The sequence below is a fragment of the Apaloderma vittatum genome, unplaced genomic scaffold, assembly GCF_000703405.1.
Source record: "Apaloderma vittatum isolate BGI_N311 unplaced genomic scaffold, ASM70340v1 scaffold1713, whole genome shotgun sequence".
Lineage (NCBI taxonomy): Eukaryota > Metazoa > Chordata > Aves > Trogoniformes > Trogonidae > Apaloderma > Apaloderma vittatum.
Genome location: NW_009706222.1, coordinates 48,640 through 72,335, shown reverse-complemented (window position 1 = coordinate 72,335; position 23,696 = coordinate 48,640). Strand labels below are relative to the sequence as shown.

The 23,696-nt window shown below is 41.1% G+C and overlaps 1 protein-coding gene across 1 annotated transcript in view; it reads left to right on the top strand.

The window, feature by feature from the left end:
* Positions 1-3,455: 3,455 nt before the first annotated feature.
* The window catches only part of KIF26A (kinesin family member 26A), a 66,502-nt gene continuing 46,261 nt past the window's right edge, over positions 3,456-23,696 (top strand). The window contains exons 1-3 of the mRNA XM_009865690.1: positions 3,456-3,470; positions 4,867-5,367; positions 21,143-21,309. Of these exons, the coding sequence (XP_009863992.1) occupies positions 3,456-3,470; positions 4,867-5,367; positions 21,143-21,309 (683 nt within the window). The remainder of the gene's footprint in view (positions 3,471-4,866; positions 5,368-21,142; positions 21,310-23,696) is intronic.

Genomic DNA, 23,696 nt, shown 5'->3' with positions numbered 1-23,696 from the left:
GCTATGTAATTGAAGTCAAGCTTCAGCCTTCAAACTATTTGTCAATGTAGAAGATACTAGTAGATATTTCACAATGTCATGCAAGATGAAAACTAATTTGTAAGCAGCACGGCAGAAATCTGGAAAGACAATTAAGACAACAATCATTAACATTGATTCTTTTGCACTGCTAAAGTACATTCCTTTCTCCCAAAATATCCTTTAAAAATGTTGTTTACCTAGGTCTGTATTTAAGTATATATTTCAGTGTGACATATATAATTCAGTGATTCTTCTTCTTTCTTTTTTTAATTATCTTTATGTCAAGAATTTAGTTTCATTCAGAATCCTGTTCCACATACACTCGTGCTGCAGAAACTAGTGCCAGGCAGAATTGCAGGTAATTACTGAGGACGGTTGCTGGCGATTTGACTTCTCATCATTTGTTCGTCATCATTTGTTCGCACTCTGTGGATAGTTCCTCGCTGAAAGGATTAGGTTACAGATGGGTGGGTATTACTTTAGGGACTTCTTAAGTGAGAATCCAGATGCCTTTCTGGCGTCTTCTCCTCTTGCTTAGTTTGGGAGTTACAAATCAGTAGCTGCAGGTAAGATTTAAAGCTTATATCTTTGTTTCTCTTTTGCAGTGGAAAAGATCTCTTTTATTCCTTGTTAACTAAACAAATGATCTAATTACAGAGTTTAAATACTTGGGAAATTACAGATTGAGCTAAAATTTCAGAACAATCTAAGGGTGTTTTTTTTTTTTAAGTGCAATACCAGTGACAGGCTGCTTCGGGTTTTCAAAAGAGTTGAGCTCCAGCAAGGACATTTGGTGGTGTGTGCTTTTGAAACCTTGGCTATGATTTTGGTGCCTAAGCAGTGGCAGGGCTTTTCAGAGCTGTTGGCCTTTGGCTGCATCCCAGTAGCTTTGAGTATGTCTGTAGCTTCAAGGGCAGCAGTCCTGGGCTGTAGTATTTCACAGTTGTGAGATGGGGGTTTTGTTTGTGTACCCCACATGCAGCACCTCAGTGTTACCCAAATAGCTGAAACCCTTCTTGGTCCTTGCGGGTTTTCACAGGGAGGCAGCAGCAGTTGACGTGTACATCTGAGAGGTGAGCATGAATTAAATGACTGTTTCTTTCTTTCTGTTATATGTTGCTGGATATGTTTTCAAACCTGACCTGATTTTCCCTACTCCTGGTTTCAGAGAGAAAGCCTGAAGGCAAACTCCAGGCTAAATGCAGCTGGTGTTGAACTAACTGAGTGTTTTGCCATATGTTCTATCAGGAGCACAATCCTGGTTTCACAAGTTTACCATCCTGCCTGGTTGAGCTTGGAAGGACTTGCAGACCATGTCCGTGTGCAGGCAATTTGCACGTCTGTTTAATCTCTCAGTAGCGGTTTGCAAGCTTGCTTGCGTCTGTAAGAACTGTTTGCTGAAACCCAGTGGTAGATTCAGGCATTTCAGAAAATTCTTGCTCATATAAGTACATGTAATTTTCTTGTGCCTTGACCTCGCTGGGAGCTGCTGGGCTCCCCAGTGCAATGGTCCCTACTTGGACCATTTATTTTACTCTTCTAATGGTCTGTGATATTTGAATATCTAATTCGTTAACAAGCTGTGACTGAAATTAGGGTTTTGGTTTCTGTAGTGCGAGGGAAAGCTGTGAAAGTTACAGCATCCCAGTATTTTGCTTATCCTGCTTGTTCAGAAGGTAAGAAGAGCAGTTGGAAATTAGGTGTGACAAAGGTAGCATAGTTTATTTATGCTGTGCAGGAAAAAAAGGAGTCATCTTTGTAGTACAGTAGACTAAATTGGTTTTGGAGCACTGTTTGGAACATAGGCTTGTGTATGTTTAATTTCTGTGCCAACCCCCCCAGCAACTTGCACACTCCTTTTGTCTGGCTTGGCTTTTTGCTGCTGGAGCCGTAACAAGGATGGCTTTAACTGCCTTCCCCCTCCCACATGTGTCTCACACATTTGGTCACTCAAGTTTTATTTCTTCCCTCTGTAAAACATGAGAGTGTAACTTCCACCCCAGCCTTGTTAGGGTGCGAGCTGCCGACACGGGGGCTCCCAAGACCAGGCATTGTCACCGGGTAGTAAAACCTCTTTAATGCGGCTGGCTTAACTTTTAAGTTATACCTAATGTTTTTAACAGTAACTTGTGTTTCCTCTGCCCTTCACGCCCAACCATTAGCCAGGTGTTTTTGTCGCACAGAGTGGAAAATTAGAAGTAATCTAACCGTACAGCTGGGCCCTGGGTGAGGTGGTGGAGGAGGATGGCCACAGATGCAAGCTGGGAATCATGAAGGCTGGATGAGTTAAAAGGCTTCTTGTAAATGCTTGGCAAAATACAAGTACTGGAAATGAGATGGCTTGCTCTTTTTTTTTTTTTTTTAAATTATAAATAAATTAGAAGGTTTAAATTTAGCATGCTGTGTGCTTATATGGTTGGCTTTGCATAATTTTCTAAATAAATAATTTTTAACTTCTTTTTTGTATTTCCCCCCTTAATATGGCACCCACTCGATTTCCTTGTAACTGCAAGACAGGCCTGGCTCTGATCTACCTTACACTGTAAACTGTTTATGGAGCTAGAATTGGGGTCATTAATTTTCTTTACATCAAAAGAAGTCATTTCTTTTTAAATGAGAAGCCTGTTTCACCTAGGAATTCGCTTTAATTGCTTATTTGAAAACTTTTGACATTTGATAGCAATTTAAACATTGCCAGATGAGGCTCCCGCAGTTGGGACCTGCAGGTGCTTCCTTGTGGTGCCCAACATGGATCAAAGGCGCTGAGCCTGAGGATGTTCCCGGCTGCGGACGGGGCACCCGACGCTGGAAGGTGCTGCTTGAATAGATGCTGTGTGTCAGCCTCGGTGAGAATTTCCTCAGAGGGCTCTCCCTTGGAAAGGTTTCTGTGGAGTGCAGTGCTGTTTGTTTTTCTTGGGAGGTAGACTGCATGGCCTTTGTTTTGCCTGAGGCTTAAAAGTGCTTCCAGCGCTGAATCTGGATGGTTTTTTAAGTGTAACCAACAGCACTTTCTGCTGAAGGCTTAGAAAAAAGTTTCTAAAATATTAATTACTTTTTTTTTTTCCCTCCCCTAATATCTGTTAACTTAGTATTATCATCTTCTGGGAGGTTTGGAGGGAAAGAATGTTCTTACTCATGAGAGTAAGCAAATGGTGCAGCTTCAAAGGCATTTTTACCGGGATCTAAACCTCAGTAAAGAGAAGAGACAAAAATGAAAGTGTCTTTCACGTGATTTTTTTAAACTGATTCACTAGTGTGAATGCAATTTATTGTTCTGTTAGCAGCAGAAGTAGCTTTCCTTAAGCTGAGAAGTATTTTTTTAAGTCAGTAAATACACAATAATTTAGATTATTGTGGAAGGAGCAAGTTTTGTTAATGGCTTTCAGCTGTGGAATCGTGTTGTGCTAGATATACTCACAATGGTTTCTATCAGCATGGCGCTGTGTCTTGTGAGGCAGGTTGAAAGCTGTTGCAGGAGTAGTTCAGCAGCTGAAAAGGAGCTAAATTCTGTGTGGCTGCTGAAGTTAGGCAGTGTTTTATGACTTTCTGAATTCAGAGCAAAGGGAAGTAGTGCAGTTGAAAGAGAATGAGTAAAGCCAGAGTACCAGTGCCAAGACTGCTTAAAAGAGTTTTATTGATGTGTGTTGTAATTAAAACCAGAATTAGTTAGTTTTCTAATAGGACATTCATTTCCTAGAGAGCAATTGCAGCTTGGCATAAATGAGTACTGATCTGGGGATACCCCCAGCATATGTTGGATGGCTGACTTACTAGCTTTGCGTGCCTTTATTATTAACAAGCAAATTAAATATTCTTACTTAAAATAATTCTACAAATAAACCTTTGGCTGTACTATGATTTCATTAAAATGTTAATTGTTTAGAGAGCTTCAGCAAGAGTGTGTGAAGTTGGGTCAGTTTTACTGCCTGGTGCTAAGTCCGGATAGCAGATTTACAGCAGCGCTCTGCACTAATCTTTACAGTAGCAGGCTTGGGGTGGGAAGGCGTTTGTGTGTTTCAGGAGACAGGTGACTCTAGCTTTGAGCTGGAAACACAGAGCTGGCTTTTAAAATTCCTGGGCAGCCTTAAAATGAACTAGCAAGGGAGAGTGGAGTGGGGGGATTGCTCTGCGGACACAAAATAGGTGTTGCTTTTAAATCAGCTTCTTAGCGTGCACGTTGTCACACCTTCACACATGGCTGTAGTTTCAAATCTATTTCTCATCAAAACAACTGTAGCGTAAGGGAATATTGTGACCATCTGGGTTGCAAAGATCAGGAATAATGGTCCTCGCTAGCAGAGGAGCCAGCTGTGGGCAGCACCATGTAAACTGGTTTTTATGCCGCTTGATTAATCATTTCTGAGGGTGAGGACAACAAAATGTTTACCAGGTCATGCACTAATTTTTTTGAAATACCAATTTTCCTGGGTCTGAGGTGGTGGTAGGCCTCTGAAACATATTATGATATTTGTAGGTTCAGCATCTCAACCAGCATTGCTCCTGAGCATGGGGAACACAGGTGCATTAGATGTCTCCAAAGGAGAGTTAATTAGAAGAATGAGTAGTTATCAAGTACACCACAGCTCCACTGTTTAATTCTGATGATAATTTTCATGCTGGGTCTAATATAAATGAATTCACTTATAGTTCATTAATCGTCTGTGACCCGTGCGTCTTTTAGGGTATTCAGGAGGAAAAAGGCTGAGAGTTACCAGAATAGATTTCTGTGGGCGGAAAGCAAATCACAAGAAAACTTTTGCCTCTTTCTTTCTTTTTATCTTTCTGAATGTCATGATCTAACTCAGCATGTTGGTTTTTTTTTTCTGCATTTCCCCACTTCTTTAGGACCCACGATTATCAGCTTTAATTTTTGACAAGCTTCAAGTGCCTGACTATTTACAGAAGAACAGGAATGAAGGAGAGAGCAGATGCGAAACTTGTGCCACTCACTTGAATCAGCTGAAGCAGGAAGCCATTCAGATGATGCACACCCTCAGTCAAACCAACTATCCAGAAATGCCCGACCTCCTGCCTGGTGCCGGGGCAGTGACTGCCATGGTACCCAGGATGGTCACTGTCTCTTCCCAGAGAGACCTGCCGCTCATCGCTGGGCAGGTGGGCAGGCAAACTGGAAAGTCAACGAATCTCTTCTCTGGTGGAGAGAGGAAGAAGGGACTTGGATGGTCTCAAGGTGCAGGCAGTTTTCCGAACTCCAGCGTTCAAGTCACGGTGGCTCCCGGAGGTCTCAGCGGCGCTTTGAGCTCTGTCACCATCCAAGCTCAGCAGTACCTTGAGGGCATGTGGAGTATCTCCAGGGTGAACAGCTTCCTGCCTCAGGCTTGTCTAGTAAGTAGCGATAATTTAGATGCTTGAGTTTTGTTTACATATGTGTGGATATACAAAGAGATAAAAATAAAATTTGAGATGTAGATGTACCTATCATAGAGAGGATCACCTAACAGCATTCTAAACCATGTTTCAAGAGCTGGAAAGCTAAAAAAAAAAAAAAAAGCTTTGAACAATATTCTGTCAAATGTCACAAGGAATTTGCTGTATCTCAGTGAGATTCTTTCCTCATATTTTTGCACCTATTTTAGCTTCACGTGTTCAGGTGATGTTATTGGGATGTCACATACCTGGTAGCCTCATTAAAAAAAAACAGAAAAGGCCAAGTTTGTCACATATGAAACTCTGGGAGCTTCATGAGATTATATAAAAGATTAATTTGACCCTCAAGCATAGTGCTGAACTTCTAAGGCTGTCTTCAGTTCAGCAGATGCTGTTGACAGGGTGTGATGGAGAGCATTAATCTTCAGGTTAGATGTGCTGCAAAACAGTTTGCTGTAAAGGAAGGTGTTCAGAAGGTTGCTTCAGAGCCATATGCCTGGAAATACCATTGTACTTGAAGTGTTGATGTTGATTTCCTGTATTCTCTCTGTGTTTTAAGGACTCTTGTGGGAAATGGAAAAGCATTACAGATGTGCATGTTACCATTAAAAGCAGGTTCATTACAGATTTGTGACCGTCTGTGGACTGTCTGTGCTAAGAAGGATGATATAGTCACTGGTTTTGTCTGAGATTTATTCCTAAACTGTTTTCACATGGAAGCGAACAGGGGAATGTGACTAATAATGGAATGTGTACAAATAGAAGTCGTGGGTTTAACTTAAAGATGTTGTAGCAGGTCTTGCAAGACCAAGTATGTTGGTGCTAGACAGCTTTAATTTTAAAATAATGCCTTGTGTGCTGTTGTATATAAACACTACCTAATATTGCTTGGTAGCTTCAGCTGGTTGAGCTCCAAGATCATCAGAGGTAAAATATTTAAGAGTGCTGCTGTGTAACATTATTTTTACAGGGTGGCTGTTGTATTTCCTTCCAGAAAAGGCTTGGAGATGTGATTCCTCCCTTCCATACTTCTCTGTCATGTGGCAAGATGTGAATGCATGTACATCCCACCTTTGAGGGGTCCCCATTTAAATCCAGTGAATCTCCAGTGATGTCACGTTGCTCTCTGATGGTTTTACACTGAGAAAAGGGACAAAACTGGCCAATTCAGCTCCGTGCTTTATGAGGAACTGCTGCTATGAGTGCTTTTCTCTAAAATTCTGATCCGTGCATTAGGGATCGATTTGGCCAATGTAAGGCGTATGATGTTACCTTTTTAATTATCTTTTAAATTCTATGTATATCACAGGAATGTGGGGGGGTGGGGGGGGGAAGGGAGCCTGCACTCTCTGAAAGCAGAAGCATTTCCATTTCTCTGCTCATTCCTTGTCTGCCCTTAGTCTTGTCTTAAATAATTTACTAACAGCCAGCTCCAGATTTCTTCCTGCTTAACCATGCTGACTGATAGATGTGGTTTTCCCTAACCACTGCATTATTCGAAGATAAAACTGAGTTGCCTCGTTTAACCCCTGTGAAGGAAGAATGTGTGTAATACAACAGAGCTTAAGTGTGATCTAGAAATGTGCAAAGCAACTTGGTAGCCTGGAAAACAGTGACCTTTAATGAAAGGACAAACACTGTTAGACTGTGAGTGTTGGAGGCTGCTTGGATACAATCCAGTCATCTGCAAAGACAGTTTAGATATAGAAGCAGTTTTTGGAAAGACGCTAGACTTCAGTTGTTTTCTCTCACTATTTTTCATTTTTTTTTTTTTAAAATTCATTTAAGCTCAAACAGTTACTGAAGACTGTTTTATGTATCTCTTCCCAGATTGTGCTTTCTGTGTCTGTCTGAATTCTACTTCATTTTGTATTATTAAGAGCCTTGTGTCTGATGAAGCTATCTGGGTGGTTGAGGCAGAAAGTACTTCCCCTGTATTTTCCCCTGAGGAATCACAGGTGTTGAAGGAAATAGAATTGGAGGGATTTCAAGAATCAGCTACTATAGCCTTTGCCTAGAACAGCATCCACTGCAGGACATTGGGACATTCTTGTCCAATTCTCATCTCACCTCATCTTACAATTTTGGAAAGACTGAGATTCCCTGACTTCTCTTGATAGTCAAGTCTGAACTCTGTATTCTGTTAGAGTACTTTACTTGATTCACTATTTTTTGTTTGTTTGTTCTTTTAAAAAAAGAGGTTATGGAGATGATTTTGGTTACCTGGAGACAGGATTTATGTTTAATCTTAAACCCAGGAGAGGGCTGTGGATATGCAGAGTTTTCAGGATATTTGCCTTTAGGAACCTTTCCTTTTCTTATGAGACAAAGCTGGTCTAACTGGAGGAATTCTGGAGCAAGAAGAGTTGCAGTAGAAAGAACAGCACTGAATGTACTGTTTATTATTTGTGATGTGATTGCATCTTGGAGTCTTCAGCCCTCATTTAGGCAAGGTACTGCACAAATGCAGAAGAAAAAGATGGCCCCTTTCCTGGAGGCCGATACACCTGGGTGTATGGCTGCCAAACCTCAGGGAGCATCATGCCTACAGGATCCATATTTCTTATTTATGGTTAGTTTTAATAGTGGCAGTAGTGGAATTGTCTGCAGAGATTAAAAAAAAAGACTTGATTTCTGCTCTTCTCATCTCTCTCCCCAAACTTATGTTACCTTGTAATGTCACTTACAGTTGCAAAAGCACTTCTGGACTGGATGTCTGGGGTCAGAAGTGCAGGACATCATAAATTGTTAATATATGTGTGGAGTTCAAGTGTGAAAATCCATTACATAGATTATAAATTTTTTGAACAGGAATGCATCTTCAAAGCATAGCGTGGGTGCTGCTCAGACCAAAATAATAACCATGGGCTTCAGAAGCCATGAAGAGGAACAGTAATTAAGGATTATGAGGAAGGTCCAGGGAGAGGAGGACTAGGATTGCAACCAAGGTGCAAAAGGTGAAGATGTAATCAGCTGCTTTACCCAAGTGGCCTGTTGTGAAAAATTACAAAAAATAATCACCAGTAGCAGTGATAAGCAGTCTGACCAGACAGCTAGCACTGTGGAGGGGAGGGAGCTGTTATAACTCTGGGCAAGACAGCTGATTTGTAGTGGACAACTGACAACTTCAATTAACAAATAGTTTCATATTGATGTTTTTAGTTCTAGACCTGACAAGTGAATAAAGGTTACTACTCAAATGAAAAACCACGTTAGTGGTGCTCAGCATTGCCGCTCAATTTAACACGGAAACAGAGGAGTGGGGGGTGTTCAGGCTTCCTAGATGTGTTAGAATCTGGTTGAAAGATAAATTTTCAGGTATTGTGGAAAAAAGATGTCTTACTGTATGCTTTCAATTCACTGTGTTATTAATATGCAGTGTTATGTACTGCATGAAAGTGGTAAAGTAGCCATGCCATGTGCTATAAAGACATCACAGTGAAATAGAGCTTGTTTTGCAAATTGCCTTGACTTTCGTCTTATGCAAACTGGAATCCTTTGCATGCTGTATTTCTGATTTGAACACATACAACTGATCCTGGCTATAAGGCAAAAATATTGTGGCTCCTTGAATCTTTACCGGTTTTTTAAGTTGCCTAAAAAATGTGTTAAAAATGCATGATTAGGAAACTGGAAAAGTTGGAACACTATAAAATTGGAAGTGACTTAAGTAAAACTTCTAAAGCGTTTCTATATAAAATTGTAAATTTGGCAAAAGTCCAGTGTATGTCCCTGAGAGTATCCGCAAAGTTAGGTATAAGTTTACGGCCTGATTCAGTGAGGCTCAGAGAGGGAGGGTTCAACCCACAGCATGTGTAAATGGCTGCATATGCTTTAAAGTTAAAGGACTTATGTTCATTTGTTTCATGTAAAAAATCTCTTGAGTTATTTTAGTCACAAATAAGCTTTCTTGTAGTTCTTAGGCATAAGTCTTCTGCTTACCCTAATCTAAACCAGATGGATTCATCTGAGGGTAGTTCAGCCTCTGCTGACTTTCCTTAAATCCTCTTTGTTTGTTTATAGCAAGGGTGACTTACATTTTGCTTAGGAGATGCAATAAAAAGCTGACTGGAAAACAGAAGAATGACAAGATTTACTTTCCAACATTTACTTTTTCACTTTGATAAATGTCATACCAAATGGATTGTTAAATTAATTTTTAAAATCCTCTGTGATAGCTTTCTTGGTGACCTTTTATTAAGACAATGCGTGAAATATATTTTGTAACAAAACAATTAAAATATAGTGCTTTGACCATAAATCTTGTCTGTGAGCCATCTGGATGACTGAGCCTTGGGACAGTTCTCAGACTCCACATATAACATCTTGATTCTGCAGAAGTCAATAGTAAACACCAGACAGGTGGTGGGGCAAGGGCTGTATAGAGGCTTTTCTGCTTTCCCTTTGGCTTTAGTGATGCTGGTGTTACTGCTCTTGTAGAGGAAGTACATAAAGGAAAAGGGGTGGCAAAAAAAATAAAAAAAAAAATCTTCTTCGTAACAAGTCTGAACAGCAGAAGGAAACTTTTTGATTTATAGCCGCTGTGGAAAAGAACTTTGAGACTGTTGCATCTCAGCTGGATGGCAATACCTTGTCTGAGCAAATGCTGGAGAGATGGGATGTGGGAGGGTGATGGTGCTACTGGCATCGTGTTCAGAGTCAGCGGGACTCTGACCCAGCAGCCAGGTAGCACATTGGCTTAGAAAATGTGGAAATTCAGCCTTAAACATGCAGAAAACAAATGCAGCCCTCCGTTTTGTGTAGGTGCTAAGGTCTTTGGACCCTTTTCTTTTTTCTAGATTGCCCACAGTGTAGAATGCTGAAGGTGAAAATGAAGCTATTTTTTAATGTATTCCTAGATATCAGAGTGACTTTGGAAAAATGTTCATAGTTGACAGAAAGAGTATTGTAGTGGCTACAAGATGGAAATGAGTATTTTTCTTAGGTGAGGGTATGGATTGCTTCTCTTTAGACTGTGTATTTGACACTTCTGCCATTGTATTGATTTTACAGTTGTGAGACAGGACAAATATTCGCAGAACTCAGCCCCTCTTATGGCTCAAATCACCACCTGAAAACAGTCCTTTTGATCCTTCCACCCCTCCAGGCTAAGCAGTTGTTATTACAGCTCTCACAGGGAAACAAGTCCATACTCGCCTTTGTTGACAACTGAAGTCAACAAGCAATAGTAAAGAATGTTGGCCCAGACTTCACCTGTACTCATCAGAGTTAGCTTTAAGACAAGAAGACTTCAGAGATTAGGTACAAATGATAATCCACCAGATTTATCTTTGGCCACAGGTCGTTCTCTCATCCAGCAAGTGTATCATAAACTACACTAAGATTAAAAATCCCCTCCTTCTTCTACCTAAAATGTAAACATTTTCTACTTTGCCTTTAGACTGGTTTCTTAGTGATGGCCTTTTCTGTTCGCTTAGTTCCCTTCAGCATCTTTTGCTTCCTACTGGTCCGTTTATACTGTGCCTATGCTCTGCTATGAATTCTCCAGGGAGCTAATTGCTAATCAATGCATCCCACACCACCCAAACATTAGAAATCGCCTTGCAAGGAAGGCTTATACTTTTTGGCTCAAGCTCAGAAGTGTCATCCAACATTTGAGAAAGGCTCTATCTATATGTATGATGTACAAGTGCTCATATGAGGCTACCGTTTTTCTGCACTGACTACGCTGGTTGTTGAGGGTGGCCTGCGGATTTGGTTTCGGAGGTTAACGAGCAGAAATAACTGGGTCAATCCAGGCTGAGCTCAAACCTTGGTCATGTGGAGGCTGGTGGAAATTCTTTTGCAGTGGTCTCTATACCATGTGGAAGGAACCGATTTGCCTGACTCGGTGCAGGTGTGGATTGCCCAGCTTCCTGCTTGTGTAAAATAGGATTTAACATTGAGCTTTGAATTTAGCATTACTCCAGAGGCGAATATGCACTGGAATGATGGCATGTTGATGTTGTGGGCCTTCAGGTAGTCATGCTAGGCACAGTGTGAGCATTGTTGAAACCATCTCCTGTTGTTATGTGGCAAGTACGGATGCTCTTTGTTACGTGCAACTAGAATCACTGAAGTAACCTGTGTGGCAGCTTCAGTAGAAAACGTATCTACTTTTTCTGAGAGAATTTATGATGTATAAATAGAGTTCATAGATGTTTCAAGCATTTCATATGTGTGTGTTTAATGGAATAGATTGCCACTTTACCGAACACAGCATAAAATCATCCTTGTTAATTGGAAAAGATTTTTCACATTATTGCTAATGATGTGACACAGTTTTGTTAGAGATGGTGCATAAAATAGCGCTACTTGAAGTGACATTAATGTATGCATTTAAATTCCTTTTTTCCCATTTACGTGCATTATTGATTTTATTTCATTGTTGAGGAGATAATGGATTTATAATTAGAATACAATCACTGTAATCAATGATGAGATTATTAAACTTATAAATAGAACTTTAAAACTACGATGAGGTAATTTCCCAGTGTAATGAAGGATCAATAATTAAAGGTTTGCTTTGAATCTGAAAGTAGTGCTTGTAAGATTCAAGTGTGAAATGCTTCTAGGGAAGTGAGCCCATATAAGTAATTATATGAACTGATGTTCTGGTTAGGCATTTTCCAAAGCTGACCTGTTGTTATTATTATTGCTTTTGTTTGGTGCCCAAGTGCTTCTGAGTTAATTCCTCTGGTGTTGTGTAGCTGCCACTATCTCAAACCTGGATGAATTTGTTCTTTTCTGATACCTTAGTTGAAGGAGTCCATTGCTGTGCTTTTGGTGGTGTCAGGCAGTAACAAAGGATCTGCCATTCAGAAGCTCCCCTTTCCGCTTCTCAAAAGTGATAGTGGTAAAGCTGGGCAAGACAGTTGGCTATCGTAGCAAGGGAGATAGCAGTAGAAAGGTCAAGAAGGGGAGAGTGGCCCTTGTGATGCCTGGCTTGGGAAGGGTTTACCTGGTCCAGGCAGAGTAGCTGTGTAGACATCTCCTTGGGTCTTACCATCCCCTCCTGGTGACTCTGATGTACTCATAGTGGCCTATGGGAACAGCACAATGTCCTGTTACTAGTTAAGCTAATAAAAACTTAAGTGAAAAGAATGGGAATGGGTTATGGGAATGATAAGAACGTTAGAATTATACTACTGGGTCTCAGCTGCAGCCCTTCTAGCCCAGGGCTGTCTCCATCAGCGGAGCTGGGAATGGTGTTCAGGGAGAGCTGTTGACCCTGGCTGCTTTCTGCGATCTGCTCGTACTCCCCACTGTGCACAATTGGGGAAGTCTCAGAGACTCATTCCTGCCTGTTCCCTTCAGTATCTCTTTATGGAGCTGCTGTCCAGGAATTTATCTCTGCCTTCTCAGCCTCCTGTATCAGGAGGTTCTACAAGTTCACTATCCTAGTGCAAAAAAGTACTTGACTTTCTTTCAACTTATCCACCACTTCCATGACTTAGTAAACCTCAGTCAGGTCCTGCCTCAGCCTGTCCTGCTCCAAACAAGAGTATTAATCTCTTCCGTCTCTCCCACTGAGGCTGATGGCTCTGTCTTCTTGATGATTTACTTGTTACTGTCATTTCCCCTACTCCACTGCCCCTGTCTTGAGATGCAGGAGCAGGACTGCACCTGGTGTTCAGTATGTGGACACCCTTCTTGTGTTTTGGGCCCTGCCTTGTGATGTCTAGAATTCGTTTTTGGTGTTTGACTGGTTGGTAGTTGTTTTTTTGTTTTTTTTTTTTTTTGTTTTTTCTCCCGCTGCTGTTACATCTTGATTTCAGAGGAATTGTCAGTGGCGCTTAAATCTTCAAAGCTGTAGCTGTCCCTGGGTTTGCGAACTTAATGCTGCTTCATTAGCTTGCCTGTAACTGAATCTTATTCTCTAGATTTAGATGTTCCCTTCAGATAATGAGGACTTGTACCTCTTCAAGCAAGATGCTAGTCAATGGGTGCCTTGCACATGGAAGCTGTCAGGCAAATTGATCCCAAGGGTTGTTCTCTTTAAAGTAGTTACAAGCAGTTCAGACATGCTAGAAATAGAAATTAGGTTTGACGGCCTCTGTCCATCTTTGCCTTTATTTGATGATGCTATACGTCAGTCACTATAACAATAAAATGATTATAATAAATTGTAAAACCTGTAATTCTCAGGAACGTAGTTATTCTATTTTGCTGAATAGAGAGTAATCAAGGCACAGTGAGATGTTGGTTGAGTTGCCGAAAGTCATTGAGAAATTGTGTTGTGGAGTCAGGAAGGTGACACAGGTTCTCCTGATTCAAAGCTCTGTATGTGGCCTGTTTTTTGCTGCTGTTGGAGACACATCTGGCCTGTGGAAGTCAGTCCTAATGGAAAAGCATTTGTCTTCTTGTAGGAAATTGAATGCTAAGCTGACAGAAATTTGCATTATTATGAGCTTGTTAATGAATTCCTTTTCTTGCTCGTATCAGCCTCTGACAAAAAGCAGGGATTCAACTGTATATTTGACCACTTGAATAAACAGTTCATTTTTAATTTTGACCGCTATGGTAAATTAGAACACCCCGAGAAATACACATCTATATTTTTGTTTTAGCTTTGGAGGCTGTAACTATCATAATACATGTCACAGGAAGGACTGTGGGCAACACTTTCTGATGCTTGTCTGTAGCAGTAGAAAAAACAGTTGCTCTAGCCTCTCTGTTTTAGATCCACTCCACATGAAAAGCCTCAGTTTCAGTGTTTATGTGCAGCAGGATCTACATCCTTTCTGACAGCCCTTTCTCACGTTCTCCTGACTTTCCAGGGAGTGGTTTTACATGTGCAGAGACCTTCCAGCCTGAGAAGATGAGCAAGCTGAAGGAAGGAAAGAACAGTTTTTCGTAGATGGAGGCCTGCCCCAAAACAATAATAAATTTCTCAAGGACCGAGTAACATGATTTAGGAGAGATCTGGGTCAGATTGTGATCAAAAACACTTGGTCAGAGGGGAAGAAGTTGCTGTATCTCCATTCTTACACTGCCGAGGACACCAGTGTTGGATGCAGCTGGCTGCATATGTCCTGCGGTTGAAGGATGAGGGCCTTTCTGTCCAATGAAGTGCCCACTGCCACTGATTTTTGGTGGTGAAGTTCCATACCCTTAACTCTTAGTAATTCAGATATTAATCCAAAAAGCAAGGCCCCAAGGTTGTCTTTGGATCCTTCTATATTACTTTCCAGTCTGTGACAGCAGATGGGCCCTGCTATTTTTGTGTAATGTTACTTCTCAGTGTTGTTTTTTTTCTTTTTTTTTTTTTCTTCTGCTTCATCTTCAGATGATAAGCCAGGCATTAACAACTCTTGTGGCTGAAAACCTATTTTAGGCGAATGATGCTCTGCATTTGATTTGCGTTGAATGTGAGATGCACATAAATGTCTGAAACTACAGGTTTAGGCACTCTTGTTACCACATCACAGCTGCAAGTTATAAAAATCACTACAGTAGTGTATTGTAGTTGTAAAATACCCTAGTTATTTTATAATGAGCCCGGGCAGAAGCATTGTTAAATGAAATAAAAAGTTTATCCAGGACACGTTTCACTTCAGCCTGGTGTATGCTGCACTGCTAACTTCATGTAATGCTAGTTAGTCAAGAGGAGACATTTGACATAGAAGACATATGCAGGACTTAGCCATGCTTACGGGAAAGAAGAGTTTCTAGGTATGAGCACTATCCAGATAGAGGTTTATGTCACATTTGTTGCGGTTAGTGGTAGTAGGTCGTAAGAGCCTTAGCCTAAATCATTTAGTGGGAAATTATTGTCTTACCGTATACAAACAATAGATTTGATATACTGCAAAATCATTAGATCAGGAAGGTTTTGCAGTTCAATTAGTGGTGACATTCTAGTCTGAAAGCGGAAAATAGTTAAAGCAAATATTCGAAGTTCTGTATGTCTGCCTGCTAGTCAAAAAGGGGTAAAAACAACTCAAAAAGAAAAAAAAACCCCGATACAGATTTCAGACCTGATCTTGCTAGAGTTTAATCTGCAATTTACTGTTGAAGCCCTGTTGAATGTTTTCATTACGAGACTAATTTTCTGAAATAAAATAAATTGTATTGAGTTCTGACTCTGATTACACAGATATGTGTCAGGCTTGTTGACACTTTTCTAATTTTCTCTGTTCCCTTTTCTGTGATCTGTTCTTGATACTTATGTTTAGACATCGTATCGGATTACTTTCTTTTGCAGCTCTATCCAACCTTCTAGTTTTCTTTTACCATCAATCCCAGGACCAGTCTATTATTTTTCTCTAGATTTTTATATTCTGGTAGTTTTGCCTATCACCAGGCATGTGTTTTCCTCCAGTTACAGAGACAAAGTGGCAGCAACTAGCTTGGCTCTTTTGGATCCCTAGACAAAAGGTCAATGTCCAGAGAACAGAAATATTCAGGAAACTGGAAACCTTATGGCTTCGTTTTTGGCTTTACATTTCAAACTTGTAAAGAGCTTGTTAGGGTTGTAATTGTCCTTCAGATGGTAATGGCCTGACGGTATACTGTGTACCTGGAAATTTAATCTATGGCCAATTTCTCTACACTGTAATTTTAGACTAGTCTGACTTGTTTAAGCCTGGGCAGATGTTTCCTGCCATCTGGTCATGACAGGGAACCTGTGTGCTGGGAACTGGGGACAGAGCAGGGGATGCCCCTGCTCTGCCCAGCACATCTCTGCAGCCTGGGGATGTCAGGTTGCTTTCATCTCTTCCTCTCTGCCAGCCTTTGGCTACCTTAACTGTGACTGCTCATGCTATCACTGCTTGTTGAGGCCCTGCCAACCTTGACTGAGTGTGTGGATGCTGCCAGCCAAACCACAGCATGTCTTGCTCTGCTCCCACGCCGTCAGGATGGGTGCTGGGACCTGGTACCAAAACCCTCCTGTCCGTGACGCAGACACCTGTGTGAAGCACTGAGATGATGGACGTTCCTGCACATGCAAAATGCCTGGAGTGATACTATCAAGTGTTGTCCTTGCTGTGCTCTTACTGGTACCAGTTTTCATGTGGCTTAGGACAAAGTAGAGGTCCTATAGAGTATTTTTGGAAATCCTTTCTTTGAGGATTAGCAGGTTTCCAGAGGGTTAATGACTTTCATCTGGCAAACCCTTTCTTAGAAAATTAAAACAACCATTAATCTCTGGATGTGGAGGCCTATGACATTTTAAATATTCAGTGCAGTCAGTAACACTTCATAGTGACAAGGTTGTCACTTCTATGTTTGATTGTGAATGATTTATGAAAATTTAGTAAAGAGTGAAGCACAGTTCCCTCTCAGCTGCAGGCTGGAGTCCTCTCTCTGTGCAGACTTGTGTGCTTAAAAACATTGTGCAAAGTTGCTCCCATTCCTTTAGAGAATTGTATTTTCTATTCACTGTTCCCAGATGAGCACGGGTTGAGATGAGGGAGGTGCATGAAGTAACTTCTGCATTAAGTTTAAAAACAAAGCCCTATTGTCTTACACATGCCCCTTCAGCAGCTGTAAGCAACACAAGCCAAAACCCTGGTGTGACAAACTGGGGTGCTCAGGAGGGTCCCATTACTTGTCTTTAGTTTTCCTGCCTCATGGCAAAGGACTTGACCTGACAAATTTCCTCATGCCTGGGTCTTCCTCATCAGCTGAGATACGCAGCTGTCTCGAGGAGAGCCAGACATGGTTGTGCTGGAAAATCCTATTGCTTTGGATGGTGCAAGCAATCCTTGAAATGCATCCTAAGCTTGGAAGAACTTCTTTTGTGCTTTTTCAGCTTCTCACCATGCAGGAAAACTGATGTTACCACTGTGTTGAAGAATGCTAACTGGGTAATTGAAGACTTAATGAAAAAGTTATGGGGTTGTCTTCTGCACTAGTCTGCTGATGATTTTGTCTTGCATGCCTTGCTTTACTTTCCCCCCCCTTTGCAAGAATCAGGGCCTTCTACTTGCTTTCTTCTCATCCTCCTTTCATGCATTCACAGAACTAAAACTTCCAAAACCACTCAGAAATTACAGTTTGGGTTTTCAAGTGTCTCAGGTGAGAATGGCAATTTACAAACATCAAACTTAAATATGTTGGTTTGGAAAGTGTGTTAACCATCTGATGTCTGAAACATCAGGTTTGATTTGGATATTTCAAGTTAAATGCCTGATATGCCTACAATCATTGGTCTCAGGAACGTATGCTTCTAAATCATCATAGAAATTGAAAAAAAAATGGTGAAAAAGGAAAGTATGCTCTACATTGCTCGTATTTTTGTTAAGTGTGAGTAGCTTTTACAGGAATTGATCTATTAATGGATTCCAGTCAGTTCTTACAAATCTGTTGCTTTTTGGTCTAAAATTCCCTGAAGTTTCATGCTAACTCTACAGATTTCATATTTAGCTTTAGAATATGCCATCATTTAGATTATGCTTTAGATAAAGTACAGTTGAGAAGAAATGCTTTGTTGCTTCTGCCTTCTTTTTTCAAATTTTTACTTAAACATGATTTTCTTTGTTCCAAAGTCCTGTTTCCTAATATAGCCGGTGTTGAAAGCGAATGGAAAAATATATATTGGGAATCCATCTTGATCCCGTAATTTTTAATCTGAGACAACAGCTCACGTGACAGAGGGCTGTGGTTGTCTTCCTAGCAGAATGCAGGGGAATAACATGCATGTTATCCTGCCAATAGTTGCTGGTTGTATTTCCTTCTCTTGCTGGGCATGGCAGCCCCATGATGTTACGGTTTGTAAGCCTCACATACTGGCTTCAGGGTTTTTGGTGCAGATTTCTTAGTCTGTAAATTGCCAAGTCCATAGTAAGCTCCACTTATTCATTAGTGCCTTGTGTCAGTTCATGTAACTCAGAAGTTCAGACGTCACAGTGAAATTTTTCCCAGTCTGCATGTTTTTCCCTATACCGTATACTTTCTGTGTCTGGTATAGGTCAAGACCACACATTTGTTGCTTCAATTCCTCAATGATCAAATCACAGAATCACAAAATGTTAGGGGTTGGAAGGGACCTCTGAAGATCATCTAGTCCAACCTTCATCCCAGCATACCTAACCACTACACCATAGCCTCAAGTGCTAGATCTACTTTTTTTTTAAACACCTCCAGGGTTGGTGACTCCACCCCCTCCCGGGCCAGCCTGTTCCAGTGCCTCACCACTCGTTCAGTAAAGAACTTCCTCCGAATATCCAATCTAAACTTACCCTGATGCAACTTGAGGCCATTTCCCCTCAAGAGAAGAGACCAGCACCAGCCTCACTACAGCCTCCTTTTAGGTAGTCGTAGAGGGCAATAAGGTCTTCTCTCAGCCTCCTCTTCTCCAGACTAAACAAACCCAATTCCCTCAGTCACTCTTCATAGGGCATGTTTTCCAGACCTCTCACAAGCCTTGTTGCCCTTCTCTGCACCCGCTCCAGCACCTCAATGTCCTTCTTATACTGTGGTGACCAAAACTGGACACAGTACTTGAGGTGAGGTCTCATGAGTGCTGAGTATGGGGGCATGATCACCTCCCTTCCCCTGCTGGTCACACCATTTCTGATACAGGCCAGGATGCCGTTGGCCTTCTTGGCCACCTGGGCACACTGCTGGCTCGTGTTCAGATGGTTGTCCACCAACACCCCCAGGTCCCTTTCCGCCAGGCAGCTCTCCAGCCACTCCTCCCCCAGCCTGTAGCGCTGCTGGGGGTTGTTGTGACCGAAGTGCATGACCCGGCACTTGGCCTTGTTAAACCTCATGCAATTGGCCTCAGCCCATTGCTCCAGCCTGTCCAAATCCCTCTGCAGAGCCTTCCTGCCCTCCAGCAGATTGACACTTCTGCTTAATTTTGTGTCATCTGCAAACTTGCTGAGGGTGCATTCAAATCCCTGCTTTACTGACCGTCTCAAGATCCTTATTAGTTCATCACTTAGTTTTAAGCAATTAACCATATGAGTGGATCTGATGCTTTCCCAACCATCTCCATTCCTGGCTCTCATTGCCAGTAGGTCATGGATGGGATAGACAGAGTCCATTTTTTAAGAATCTACTCCTGCCATACCATTTTTGTGCCAGTCTTGATCTCTAACAGTGCTTGGACTCTGCCTTTCTGTCTGCACGGCTAAGAAATCTGATCTCGTGAGACTTCTGTATTACAAAGTGAAGGATTTAGTAGAGGGTTATTCAAAGATTCCAGTTAGCAGAGGGTTATTCAAAGTTTCCAGTTATGCTTCTGGCACAAGAAGCTTCGCCAGGATTAAGTTAATCTGTGTGAATATTCTTCCGTATCTCAGCCTCAGATATCTTAGGTGAGCTCTATAAAAGTACTTTTTTCTGTGTAGCAGTCTGTGGTAAAGCATTAGTCAGACACTCCATAATACTGATAATAGGATTAATCTTTAAAGAGCAGACCTTCAAAAAAGCTGGGTGCACTTTCTTCTTGTTGACTTTGCTGGGAACTGGGAATTTAGCAGTCAGTCTATGGGAATGAGTCCAGATGAAACTCCAGACAGCCTTTCATGCACCAGTTAAGCACTACTCGGCAGAATTTTCTTTTACTTGGTACCTAATAACTAGGTTGCCTCTGTTCTCATGAGAAAAACTCTGAGTTGTCACTGTATGAGAAAATTTAGGGTGTGTATGTAACTGGGAAGGCCCTATTACCATGTCCGCATATCTTTAGTTGTAAAACATGATCTATGGCAGCACAAAATTTTAAATTTGGTGGCATCCCAGGAAACACTTAATTGCGTTAGTGCTTCATTACAAGGCTGTCTCCTTTTCTGGAATTTATTTTAGCTAATTAGTTGGAAATGTCAGAGTAGTATTTCAGATGACAGAAACATCATATATTATCATACATGAAGCAATTAACTTTTTTGACAAATATTTATTGTGGTGTCGTCTTTAATTAAATCTTCAGTACTCCCAGACACAGAGCAGGTTCTTCTGAAAAAGAGTCCTTCCCAGCACTGTCAATGAGCATTTGACTGATGGGGCTTAATTGAACTTGGTACTGAAGGAGTTGGTGGCCTAAACATGAAGATATCGAAATGATACAATTTCACAATACATATGTCTGATATTTTGGCAAAATTCCAAAACAAATGCCCCCCTCCAAACTCTGACACATATACTGCTGATGCATGATGCTGGAGAAGATGCATCTCCAGTCAGTCCAGTTTTTCTACTGAAATGGCTTGCAGGAGGAAAAAAATGCTGTGTGCCTGTGCTGCTAAGATAAATAATGATGAAAAGCAGGGCTGTATGTTTTAAAAAATCAAATTTTTTTTTATTTAGTTCTTGGGGTTATTCATGTGGAAACTTCTTACAAATGTGACTGTTTGGTTAGTTCTTCTTAAACAGATAGGTCTTGTAGATGATATGCCACTGAGAAATAATTCCTGACAGTTATAACTGAACCAGATAAACAGTTCTGCCAGCTCCCAAATAACACTGTAAAACAAAAGGGTTCAGCTTATCGTTTTCCATTTCTTCATGCCTGTCAAAATACTTAACTGTACATTACCCATCACAGAAGAGTTTCCCTGGTTTTCTCCTCATCTGCTGCGGTCATGGTTTTTACCTTTTCTGTTGGAGGACCTACTGTAGTACAACTGTCCAGCTGTATCGCTTCTCAGCTGCTGCTGATCTTCACCCTCACAAAGACCCTCTTTGGATGTGCTGCCTGTCTCCCTGTCATGGCCATTCAGCAAGTATATTAACCTGTATATATGTGTTTTCTTTCTTTTTTTTATTTTTATTTTTCCAGGCAGAAACAGCACCAGAAAGTGGCCGAGATGGTCCCAATGTTCAGATCAACTCAGGGCAGAACAACTCGGACCCCACAGGAGCAGGTGGCTCGGCAGCCTCCCAGAACATGGTTGCTCCAGCCGGGGTTGCTGCAGGTACCTCAGCTGCAGCTTCGTTCTTCATAAGGTAGCTTTTCACCTTTCTGTTTTCTGTAACTGCACGTGGATCTTCAAATCGTTGTGAAATGCTGTTGAATCTTTGCCATAAGTGAAATCTGTAGCATGTGGTGTGCTGGTTGCTGAGAGGTGGAGTGGGTCACCTGGTCATGGCTGTGGCTTTCCACTGCCAGCGGGGAGCAGGGATGTGATGGTGATACCCTGTTTCTCTCTCCGGAGACCTGAGCCAGAAGCTCCGTGGACAAAACCCAGGAAAATTTGTATTGGTCTTTGTCTAATGCTTAATGGCTATTTCCACCTGTAGCAAGTCTGTTATTCTGTAGGTTTCCTTGGAGCAGAAGCTGAAGTAGCAAGTTTTTTTTCCACTCAGATAAAGAAGCTAGACTTTTATTCAGTGGCATGGCCTATATGTACAAATAAAAGATTTTTTCCACAGGTGGTACCAATAGTTAAAACAGTTTAAGATGTTCTCTTTTTTTAGCAGTAGGCCAGAACAATATTTTTTTACCATTCTTTGGTCTTATAACAAAAATATGTTAGTTTTGTTTATGAAATGTTTGTTGTAATTAGCAGTGTTGATTAAATGCAATACGCTGTCAAGCAGATGGTATTTAAAACAACAAAATTCAGGGCTTTGTACTTGTATTCCAAACTCCTTTTTTAATTTAGAACTGAACATGTTTTTGAGACAATATTGAAAAATGTGTGTCTGTGAATGATGTTACAGTCAAATTTATGCACTGAAGATCCTTCTTACCATGTAATCAGGATGGTAATTGTATTGTTTCTTTTTCTTTGATCTTTAGAGTGTTTTGCAGCATTAAATAGATGATGTTTACTGCAAGTTATAATTTGACCTCAGGAGCTCAACTGCCCAGGTCCTGTACTTCATAGTACAATGAGTCTTAAGCATTATATACCTACATATCACAGTCTGTCTGTACACAAGAGGTTGGGAAATGACTACCCCAAGAATCGGGTGTCTAAGTTAGTGTTTTGTTTCTGTGCTAAGTGCTGCAGGTTTAAAAGCAACACAGAGAAATGGTTGCCCGCAGAGGTTGATTTGTTTCATTTTAAGATAAGTGTCTGAAATCAGTGGGAGTGTAGAGGAGAAGTAAGGGGACGTGCCTTTTCTTGATTAGTTTCCTGAATTAAGGACAGAAGAATCCCCTCCAAAGTACCTCGACTGGGCAGCAGCACAGCTTTTGTTACTGTATTTTGTATAGTGAGTTTGAACAGTGTGGTTTAGCTTAATCTACTTCAAATTTATTTCAGTGTGAATCTGTATGCCATAAGCAAAGGTAAAGACTGTCACTTTGGGGGATCCAGAAAGTAAGATACACTCCTTGGAATTGAGAGGAAGAAATCGGTGCCTACTAATCTGGAATAAGACCCATTTTCCCAGCAATGCTTCTGTTGCTGGTCAGCAAAAGTCAGTTCTGATTTTATTGTAAAGCGACAGGTCCTTACTAATCGATGTTGTTGGCTTGATTCAAAGATTCTTGAAGTTAGCAGCAAGGCAGCAAATGACATCATTGCACATCGGATCAGGCCTTAATTGCTTCTCATGAATCTGTCTTTGCCTTGAGTGAATCAGAGTTTTATAGCTTTAGCATCTCTATGTTAGCTAAAACGTTTTAAAACCCATTATTACATTGCTATTCCATACCCAAGTTTCCTGTGTTCAAAACTGAGTCTCTTCAATTTTTTAACAAAGGAACAGAGCTGCTTGAAATTTTTTTGCACAAAGCACTTCTGTTTCTTTTCTGTGTGTTTCTTTTTTTGGAGAGAGACAAGTGAGAAAATTCTTTTTTCCTTAATCAGTTATCTGAATTAGTTTTGTAACATTTTCATGATCTTTCATCATACCCCTGGTTAACGTATTTCAGCATTCATTTCTCGGTATTCCAGAGCCCATCTAAGAATGTTGGTTTCCCTAAAAGCAAGCATTCAAGCAACAAGTTAAGAGTGTGACAAAAACCACAAATTGAAATGCAGTAAATCTCTCAAAAGTTGGGAGCTAAGATCCATTATTGATCCCTGACAGTCATAAATATATTGAGCAGGTCCGCAGGTGGTTACCTGGTCCTGGCCAGGCTACTCTGCCACCGTTGGCATTAACATCAGGAGAGGCGCTCCTTGTCCTGCTGCTCCTTTTTCTCTTCTGACTCCTCCTGCCATTGGGACTTTACAAAGTTTCCATGCTGAGTCTTTGAGCTGTGCCGTCCTCAGCAGGAGGGGAGAGGAAGAGGAGGAAACCTTCGAGGATGAGTGAGAGACAGAGACTGGCAGAAACTGGCATGAAAGTGGCTTAAGTATTGAGGTATCAATGGTTTTGGCTGGTTCTGTTCACTGCTGATGGGATATCAGGCTTCTTTGCTCCAGCCTTTGCAGCCT